Below are 11,720 nucleotides of genomic sequence, written 5' to 3'. Positions count from 1 at the left end.
TATTCTTAATACACTTATACATATATTATAATATATATCCACAATTAATATAAAAATCACCCGTGTAGTCCGCGGTGTAGTTAAAAAACTATGTGAGTTGCGGACGAAATCTAAAATAGTAACATACGAATTGCGGACAAATGTCCAAATATTATTATAACAAATGTTGCTGTACTTATTCAAGTGTTGAAATCAGTAGAATATAATTTATACAGGCAGTTTCAAAAAAAATTTTTGCCACAAAATTAAAACTTAATTATATACCTAATAACATTAAATTATTTAACAACGTTTAAAAATAACGATTGCTCTTTTGCAAAACACATTTATTTTTAATCCCACCTACCAATTTTTTGGTTGCTTGTACTAGTTGTACTAAGTCCTGAAAAGTGGTAAAGTGAAATATTTGTGTCCGCAACTCAAGCGGTTTTTATTAAAAAAAAAAGCTCTGTACGCAAATACGCAATTAGTATGATGACGACAAAATTCGTGTCCGCAATTGTTATGTTATACTATGGACCTGAATAATTCATTCGCAACTAGTATGTGTTCAGTCTCTCATATAATATATATATTTCGATTAAACCAATTTGATAGCTGATTCATAGCATTTTTGTACAGATTGCAATTTTTTAATAATAAAAAAACAACGGATTACCGATATTTACCTTATTTATATGTATAGTAATGAGAAATTTGTTTTATGTGCAGTATATTGTAGAAAACTTTAAACTAAAATAACTATACTTAGCAAATGGTTTTATAAATAATAATTTAAACATTTAAAACATTTTTGTTTTCTAGAATTTCAAGGTTATTTATGTGTAATCTATACTTACGTAGTTATGTCGTTTTTCAATTCATCATTAAAACGTTTATAGCCGACTTTTTATTACAGTCGATCGAACTACTGCAGTTCTGTTCGGAACTTTTATTGTTAAACGTGGAACACTGATGACCGAAGACTGGAACATGTATAATGTATATAGTTGGTAAAATAAAACCATTAAAACAATAAACAATTTTATGAAGTTATTCAAACGAATATATACTATTTTTGCAAACATTTTGTAGTACATAAAGTACAAAATAAAAATAAATATTCATCACAGTAATTAACTTAATATTATTAATTAATATTAAAAACAGAATATAACATAATATTATGTTTTTTTTTTTAAGGTTACAAATATGTGACTCGAAAAACTATATTATAGTAATACTAAACTAACGGCTAACCGACAACGTATAGTGTATATTATACTGTACGTGATCAAAAGTTTTTTTTTCAACAAATTGCATTTATATGACTCGTACAATAATACGCGTATCGAGTGAACTTCGGGCTGATACTTTATTCTTTTCCACTCCCACCCACAGCTCATATTATATTGTAAACGAAAACCGACGACGGATAACCGTTGTTGAAAGGTCATTAAAACGCCGCTTGTCAATTTCGTCGTAAAAACACGCGTACGCGTACGTACATATACATGTGTACATAACGTCGACGTACGACTTACGGTGGTGTGTTTGAAAGGGAAAAAAAGAGAAAAGGAAAAGAATCTATCAGACGCGTACTACACTTCTGAGTTATGACGCCTGTGTATATGTATATATGCGTGTACGCTGCGTCTATATTTATATAGTGACGACAATAAGGACTTATATAACGTGTATATATATATATATTATTATTATTTTTATGATTGTTATTAGACGGGTTTTGCGGTTTACATAAAAAAAAAAAAAAACCGTTTTCCTTCTACTTTTCCACCCTCTCTGGCGCGTTCGCCCTCCCGACTCGGCAGTGCAGGCAGGATTTCTGAGAGCTTTTCTGTTTTTCCTCGAGCGCGTGCGCTCACACACACTCACCCACCCACCCACACACACACACACACACACACACACACACACACACACACACACACACACACACACACACACACACACACACACACACACACACACACACACACACACACACACACACACACACGACTGCAGTACGACACCCTCGGCGTGTATACAATATATAATAATATAATATTATATATATATATATATAATATAATAGACGCGTGCAGTGTATATAATATTAAACGCCGCAGACGGTTTGTGTTTACCGCCCGAGAAAATAATATCGCGGGACGCGGGCGGCGGCGTGGGGGTGGCGTGTGTCGTCGCGGAGAGATTTTTTCTTTTTTCTTTTTTTTTTTTTTCGTACACATCAGAGACGTTCGCGTTGCCTAGCGCGCGGTAGTGACATCAACGATGACGGCGACAACGACGAGGACGACTACGGCAACTATACTACAACAGCACTACTACTCCTTATACTACTACTATTGCGATTACGCCGGTGGCGGCTGGTTTTATATAATATCCATTGTGCGGCGTGTGGATTTGACGTGTTTGCCAGCCTAATCATCGTCGCCGACCCGGGGGTGACAGAAACACGCGCATAAGCGTTTTCCACAGCTCTTTCATCCCCCACCCTCTCGTCCGCGCCGCACACACACACACACACACATTACACGCACTCACGCCCACGTCCTGTTATATTGCCTACAACCGCCGCCGCCGCCGCCACCACCGCCGCCGAGACCACAATATCGTTCGCCGTGTACGGTAGGCGTTCTGCAGAGCATTATTGAGTCGCACTCGACTGCATAATAATATTATGATTATAATTATTACGATATTTTATACGCTGCACTGCGGCGGCGTATCGGATTTAATTATTATTATTATATCGTATGACGGGGCTCGGCCGCGACAGGGTTTGAAACGATAAAATCATTGTCTATACTGTACTGCAAAAGTTTTTCCGCGGTCAAATGCGTCGTATACGTCGGTTGTATATTGGTTTGCAGTCAAAACGTGACGACGTACGTATAGAGTCAATACCTCGAGGCGAGGCCGACACGCAATCTGCACGTCGTGAGTGATACGCGAGTCTAAAAATCACTATTTTATAATAATATTAATTAGTTAATTAGCATATGACGTGTTTATTGATTCTGGCCGTTTGATGGCAATAGCATGATGTACACGCGTGCTCCATTGTTGCTTATCATCGACATTCTGAATATTTGCGAAAGCGTTTGTTTTTTTATTTTTGGCCTTACACGAAATAAAGCAGAGCGTTATGGGAATTTATACCTATTGTGTCCTATGTAGGTACAAATAGGTTCTTCTGTAAGATTTGTAACACAAAACTTTTAGCGTTTTATGTATCACATGATTCATAATAAATGTATATATATATAGCCTATTATGGTGTATATAGTATATATATAATATGTACACATTGTACACTATTTATATATATAGATCATGGTGGTGGAATTTCATATTATAATAATTTCGTGAGTATTATTATATTTTCTCGTTTCTTCTGTATATAGTTGTATATATTAAGCGAATAATTATGTATATTATGTACATTGTACACTATACATAATACATATGTTATATAATATGCACTATAGATATAAATAATATATAATATATGTATATATACTATATAGTATTTTTTTGCAAATATTATATGTAATATAGAAAATAATAAATGAGATTTGAATAGAGGAAAGAATAATGAGAAGAGATTGCAACAACTTACATATTCACAACGACATCATTATTTTATTTTCCTTATTCTTCATTTTAAAAATATGAGAATCAATGTTGAACGATATATTGCATCGAGATTATATTTTTGTGCATTAAATTATAGTTAAAATATTAATTTATCACTTACAGTTATTTACATAAATTTACTTATTTACAAATAAAGAACATATTTTCTGCCATAATATAGTATATATTTTATTAATAATAAATCAATAATATTATATTATGTGTAAGAAATAAATTCTATTATATTATATTTTGCTCTAGATTTAAAAAATATTCGACCGTGGATATTTTTATGAAATAAACAGTCCAATCATATCACTAAAATAAATTTTAATATACAAAAGAAAACTCACTGGTTTACAATGTGATATCTAAAAATCTTAAATCTGTACCGATAGAACACGTATAAAGCACAAGTATAATTTAAAATTGTAAGGCAATATCATAATAGAATGGAGATAACTTTGTTTTTATCTAAGTTGTAAGTTTGGGTGTTAAGCTTGTATTCCTTTTAAGATGACTAGAGCATATTATATAACTAGCTGTATAGCTGTATAAAAACAGTACAAAAGAAGTATTATATATAGATACAGAACCTGAAGTCAATTCTTCTATACTGTATTCAACAACACGGAACACTTTTGTCGGCATTTAAGAGGATAAATGGATGATTTCACTTTGGGACGTTAGAAGTTACCCTTATAATAGAGACGGCTTTTAGAAATTGATAAATATTGACCATCTATGATGTTGACATTATAGCTAGGTATTGAACTATCCATACGCTATACAGAAATTCACGCGACAACTATAACTCGAATATTAGGGGCTAGACATATATTTTTAAACGAAAATACATTTGACTTATTACATACAATATTTACATGACTGGAAGATATTTTAGAAACGGGGTATTTAAATTAATGTTTTTGACCGCCTCGACGTGTTTTTATGCTAGTTCTGGCTTTCAACTCATCACTGCGGTGTTGATACGAATTATTGCAGAATGAGATACATTTTAATTTTACTGTTAATAGAAAATAGTATATTGATCATAAATACTACAATTTAAAATTACTCAGTACTTGTAATTAGCATACTATAGTATTATAATATATCCATTAATATTTATAACCACTGATAAAATATATAGGCATGCTTCAATGATGTTTTTTTGTTAGAAAAAAAGTGAAGTGACAATAATTAAAATATTTTATTATACATTTCGATTGTCAGCTTACGTGCTAGTTAACTGACACAAAATACAATCGTTTAGTCGGAAGGGATTAACCGCTTAGCCACCACTTTTCACTGATTTGGATATCAACCCTTTTAAAGTACACATGGAAGTGACATATTAATATATCGTATGATGAGAACGATTTTGAAAAGAATATATAATTGGAAAAAGCCAAATCCACTTAAAATTTAAACTTACGCACATTCCTTATGAACTTGTCATTGAGTTGAGGTTATGTATATAGTAAATTCATTTTTTTTTCAATCAAGCATGTATATACATGAATACATGATTATATGCCCTTGGTTTAAATTTTTTTAGAACGCATTCAATTTCAATTGTTATACTAATTTATTAGATTTTATTTAAGCTTTAGACCCTATTATAAAGTATTATAAATTATTATAATTACTTAATATTCAATTATTTACATATATTAGGTACATTTAAAAATTAACAAATTGATTATTTAACTATAACTTGCTCTGAACTTTTTATAATTTATAAGTTTCCTTTAGAACAAAGTTTTACGTTGTCAATCGCGTAAAGGCATCAATAGAACCTTCACATATTATGTTGAGATGAATGACAAACAATGATCCAAAAAAAAAAAAAAAAACGAAAAATTTTTTTCCAAATCCATATAGTTGACAATTTATTAGCCGACATGACTGTTGGTTGCCACCAATATATGGACCAAACAAGTAAATGTAAAATTGAAAAAGCTAATAATGTCATCGATAAGTACCATAATATTTTATTCAAAGACAGAAGATAATTATATGAAATGATATTATTATTTCAATTCTTAAAAGGGTAAATTTGTATATAACCGAAATAGAAAAAAACTATGTTCGAATTACTCATAATTAAAAATTTGTTTAATAACAAACTCAATTAACGATCAGAAGAATAATTTGTATGTTTAACATTTTGAGTTTATTGTTTTTACCGTAATAGGTATATAGCTACAATTTAAAAAAAATAATAATAAAAAATGAATAAAAAAAAAATAAACAAATTGTTCAACTTTAACCCGTGTCACAAAAGCTCCGAAGTTTTAATGATAGATAGAAGAATGTTCAAAATCTTAAACTTTTTTAATATAATTAATCATAACTCTAAAAACTAAAATTCTACAAACAATTGTATAGATATTAATTAATAAAATAAATAAAATATACATTCTAACATTATTCTTAAGAAATTCTGAACATAAAATTAATTTTAATTTAATTTAAAAAGTAATTAATTAACTATATAATCTATGTTTATTGGTTTATTGTAAATTTAGCTCTTTATCGTGTTGGCTACATGTCTACGTAAAATTTGTCTAAATAGTGTCCAGCCTTTTGTTTAGTTTCAAGCTTACGTATTATGTCCGTTGGAATATACCTAATATGTAATAACTCAGTAGAGTACCGACGAGGGGGTTTTAGGGGGTTAACTCACCCCCATAAGTAAATTATGTATAATGATTTATTTTGAAATATTACATTTCTGCGTACGCCTCTGATTGCAATGTGAATGACAATAATGACATAATATTTTGTTATTAAGTTTAAAATAGGTACATCATATATTTTTAACTATTTATTTGAATGGCAAATAATATGCATACATATTATTGCTATAATATTATGCAACACAATAATATATAATATCTAAAATGAAAAATATTTAACAAAAAATATTTGTATATAAATACACAATTCTTTTTTTTACCGTATAGTTTACCTACTATTTTTCCCATGGTAACATAAATGAAAGACCTTTTATTGTATGATATTTAATATTTATAGAACAATAAATATTATAAATAAAGTGCATCAGTGCTAATTATAATAATTAATAATTATCTATCGAACCATTAAACGCTCAAATGGTCAATGTATAAATAAATACTTATTTATTATTATTTTATTTAATAAACTAGGGGCTGGTGAAACTATCGATCGTGAAGGTTTTTTATAGTTAATAATTCGTAAGCTCATAACCAAAAATAATGTTGATATATTCACTTTTAAAAATAAACAATGATTTACCATAATATATAAGCGTTTTTTTAAATATTTTGGTTAAATTTTGATACAGATTACTGATTATTACCATTGATTACTCAAAGTTACTAGATTTTTTAACGAATATTTAAACGTAACGTTATTTTCAAATATATTATTTAATTATCGTATGCCAAGATGATGAATCATAAATTTATTTTTACGAAAAAATTTAAATAATTCATATAGTATATCGTGCTTGATTAAAAATAATGTAATATAATACATAACACACTTGATATTCAAAATAAATATATAAGTTATACGAAACGAATTATGTATGTATACTTGGCATGCATCGCCTTCTAAACACACACAAAAAAAAAAATGTAAATCGCATTGAAATCTTAGTTCTGATATAATAATAATATAACATATAGCTGGCCGAAAACAACCGTGTTTCTCGATGTAAATCAATATTGACTGATGACCGGAATCGTATCAGTCTGAAAATAAACGCAGTCGCGTTAGACAAATCTCGAGCTATCAAAATTTTAAATCAAAATTTTAACAAAATAACCGTCGCACACATCACTAAATTTTAACATTTTTAACATTTTATAATATTAGCCGATACATACGAACACAGACAACACTCTAACAGCGATAGAACACATCGAACGCGAAAAAAGGCAAATAATACTGCAGACGACGACAAACTCAGGAGACACCCGAACGACACAAGTGTACCGCCGCCGCACATACTTGGACGATCCTTCGCAATAACAACAAAAACAACAGTAACGACATGGACGGCCTGAAACGTCAAGTGATCACCGTGCACATTGGACAAGCCGGCGTGCAGATGGGAAACGCAGTGTGGAACCTTTACGGGATGGAGCACGGGATCGGGCGGGACGGGTGTCTGACGACGCCGGCGGGTCCGGTGAACGACGCGTGCCCGGCGGAACACTCGACGTTCTACAAGGAAACTGTGGCCGGCAAGTACATACCGCGGACGGTCATGGTTGACCTGGAGCCGACGGTGGTGGATCAGATCCGGTCGGGGCCCGACCGCGGCCTGTACCACCCGGACCAGCTGATATCCGGCAAGGAGGACGCGGCCAACAACTTCGCGCGCGGCTACCACACGGAGGGCCGGTCGTACCTGCAACAAGTGCTGGAGGGCATCCGGCTGTTCGCCGAGTCCAGCGAGGGCGTGCAAGGGTTCATCGTGTTCCACTCGATGGGTGGCGGCACGGGGTCGGGCCTGACCAGTCTTGTGTCGGAAAGCCTGCGCCAGGACTACGCGAAGAAGAGCAACCTGGAGGTGCTCGTGTACCCGGCACCCAAGGTGTCCACGGCCGTGGTGGAACCGTACAACGCGTTGCTCGTGTCGCACAAGACGCTGGACACGACCGACTGCGCGTTCATGGTGGACAACGAGGCGATATACGACATCAGCGCCGGCAAACTGGACGTGGAACGGCCCATGTACCCAAACTTGAACCGCATCATCAGCCAGGTGGTGTCGTCCATCACCGCGTCGCTCCGGTTCCCGGGCACGCTGAACGTCGACATTAACGAGTTCCAGACCAACCTGGTGCCGTTCCCGCGAGTGCACTTCCCGCTGCTGGCGTACGCTCCGTTCGCGTCCGCCCAGCGGTCCGCGCACCAGCGGCCTCCCATCGTCGACCTGACCGCCGCTTGTTTCGAGCCCGGCAACCAGCTGTTCAAGCTCGACGAGAGCGAACACGCCGCCAGCAAGTACATCGCGTGCTGCATGCTGTATCGCGGCGACGTGGTGGCAAAGGACATCAACCACGCGATACGGCACATCCGCGACACCAAGGGCCTGGAGTTCGTCGAGTGGTGTCCGACCGGGTTCAAGGTGGGCATCAACTGCCGACCGCCCGTGGCCGCAGTGTCTCCCGACGACGAGCTGGTGGGCGGCGGCCGGGCCGTGTGCATGATGTCTAACACGACGGCCATAGCGGGCGCGTGGACGCGCCTGTGCCACAAGTTCGACCTGATGTTCCGCAAACGGGCATTCATCCACTGGTACGAGAGCGAGGGCATGGAGAAGGACGACTTCATCCTGGCCCGGGAAAACATCGAAGTCCTGCGACACGATTACAGGGAGCTGGTGCCAACGCCCGCGACTACCAAAACCGAATCCTTGGTGTCCGATAAGACGTCCCCTGGGTTCCGGGGACTAGCCGAACGGTCTGGTCGCACGAATTTCCTGCAAGGTGACTTCGAACCGTCCGCCATCGCGGAAATCTGAGCGTTCGATTGTCAACACTATGTGATTCGTTTTTAAATACATTTTAACCGCGATTGAATAAAACGAGATTTTTAACTTTTATACATTTCGTATATTATTACGCTAGGTACCCATTTGTGTGTAAAGCGACCGAAAAATGGTAAATAATTAATTGCATATGCAATTCGGGTTACATTTAAAATTGATTAAAAAAAATGAATTCTTTGTATAGTATTATTATATAACTTAAGTATCTATATATAAGACGCCTATAATAAATTGTTAAAATTAATGTTTTTTAACGATAAATGCTGAAAGAACATTATCAGAACAAATGTTTCATATATTAGCTTTAAACTATTTATAAACCGCTACAAAAATTATAAATTATAATATGTTACATTCAACACTTCGTAATAGTGCATGCCGTTGAAAAGCTGTGGAAATAATAATTGTACACTGTACGTATTAAATACATTTATTTTACACGCAGCAATCAAACACCATAATAATCATTTTTCTATGTAAAAAATTTAAGGTTGAAATGTGTAACTTGATTATAATACTGTTATACAGTCTCGATAACTCGGAAATTCAAGGGAGATAAAAATGAATTGGACGTATGTATTTTTTGAGTTACAAATATTGCATTGAGTTAACCTATAAAAATTCTACAGGAACAAAAAGAAATTCGAGTTATCGAGACTCGACTGTATATATTTTATAATATAGTCCATTTTGTACATATGAATAATGTATGGTTACAGCTAGGGCGCGGCGTCTTTATTTTTTAAATTATTTATTGATTGCTTAAATTATGAATAAAATAAAACCCTTCTCATATAATAATTATATGTGATCATATTATATTATAGGATATATAGTAGTTGTTAAAAATAACTCTAGTTGCTTGAACTCTTATACTTAACACAACCGATATAATATGTAATTCAAAATATCAAATATCCTATTCTATTCAAATTATTTATACACTAAATATACCTATAATATTATTTAATATTTTTAATCATTTAGTATAATAAATAAATTTAAAAAGTAAATATATTTATATAAAAGTTTTATTTACCCTTTTAAATTACAAGTATTCCAACCCAAAGTTCTGAGGATGGTATATTTATTATGTTCCATAGTCTATTTGCAATTCTGAGCTTTATAAAGACTTACAGCTAAACATTGGTTAGGTTAATTGAGTAAATGAAAAAATCACTGATCAACTTACTCAGCTAGCTGTACGAAAAACTATAAAAGTGACCAACCTTCTGTACGCCAATTCAAGCGTACAAGAAGACCACATGACTATCTACTATAATTGTATTACCTTATTACCTATAATTGTAAATATTAAAATTAAAATGTATTATATTGTTACTAATACTATAGTTAGAACATAGTACACTGTAGTTAAACATTATAAAAATATGTAATTTTTGTTCACATCGTTTAGATGACTCACTATCAGTGAAACTTTAATAATACAAAAAAATGTACCCTTTTATATGTTAACTATAAAGTTATAACGTAGGTACCTAAACCTTTATCAATAAAGGAAATAGAGCAACAATATAATATAGTTATAGTTACATACTTAGTAGATCTAATAATTATATAAGTTCGACAGCCATTTAATCTTTAATGATTATTGAATTTATATTCATACATCATATTGTTTTCATCAATTTGAATTAAATATGTATTAATTAATGATTAATAACATTTAACTTTAATGTTTTAATATTTCATATGTTCATCATTCCAGCCATTCTGCATCCGAGAGATTTCAAATCTATTCTAATAATCTGAATAATAACATAAATAAAATTCAATTTACACACATTTATTACAAAATATTTGACTACATGGATTTTGTGTATATATTATTTTGACAGCGTTTTCAGCAGTATGTCTATTAAGTAATTGGGAAAACGAACAACAGTTTTTTTTTATATTTTAATCATAATAATTGTATAATTTAATTTACGACTGTTTAACCTGCTTGGATATTATAATAATTATAATTAAATAAAAGACAGGCACAGAATCAAAATAAAATGTTAGCAGCATTTTAAAACGGTACGTTCTAATAACTATATTGTTACTACTGTTGCGTTCGATAATAATAATAATAAAAAAGACCCAGGATTATACTATGGCACTGCTGGTGGCTCGAGGAAAATCTATCGGCAAAACCATTTATAACAATAGATACATACTATATACTATTATATACACATATATAATCCGAATTTAATACCGTCTATGTTGTCGAACAACGTTTCGGGGAAGATCCCGGTCGGAAAAAAATAAGTACAATTTAGTCGGCGGCATATCGCCTTTGACCGAACGTAGGAATACAGTAAAATAATACAAAAAAAATAACACACTCACACACGTTTAATATACCGACTCATCGAGATTCTTCGCGCCTATATACTTATTTAAACTTATTGTCAATGTCCTTTTGTAAACGTTTTTGCTCGGTGTTAAGAATCACATTCCATTTCTATTTCAACACTAGCCATTATCTACGCGCACGTATACAGCGTATCCGGTC

At 33.4% G+C, this 11,720-nt stretch overlaps 1 protein-coding gene across 1 annotated transcript; it reads left to right on the top strand.

Annotated features, from left to right (window-relative positions):
• Positions 1 to 7,362: 7,362 nt before the first annotated feature.
• Positions 7,363 to 9,250, top strand: LOC114125311 (tubulin alpha-4 chain-like). The gene has a single exon (XM_027988908.2). The coding sequence runs from the start codon at positions 7,691 to 7,693 to the stop codon at positions 9,167 to 9,169; it is 1,479 nt and encodes a 492-aa protein (XP_027844709.1). The 5' UTR covers positions 7,363 to 7,690; the 3' UTR covers positions 9,170 to 9,250.
• Positions 9,251 to 11,720: the final 2,470 nt, after the last annotated feature.

The sequence above is a fragment of the Aphis gossypii genome, chromosome X (genome assembly GCF_020184175.1).
Source record: "Aphis gossypii isolate Hap1 chromosome X, ASM2018417v2, whole genome shotgun sequence".
NCBI classification, from domain to species: domain Eukaryota; kingdom Metazoa; phylum Arthropoda; class Insecta; order Hemiptera; family Aphididae; genus Aphis; species Aphis gossypii.
Note: the sequence above shows the minus strand (reverse complement) of the source record. Positions and strands in the feature narration are given on the sequence as shown.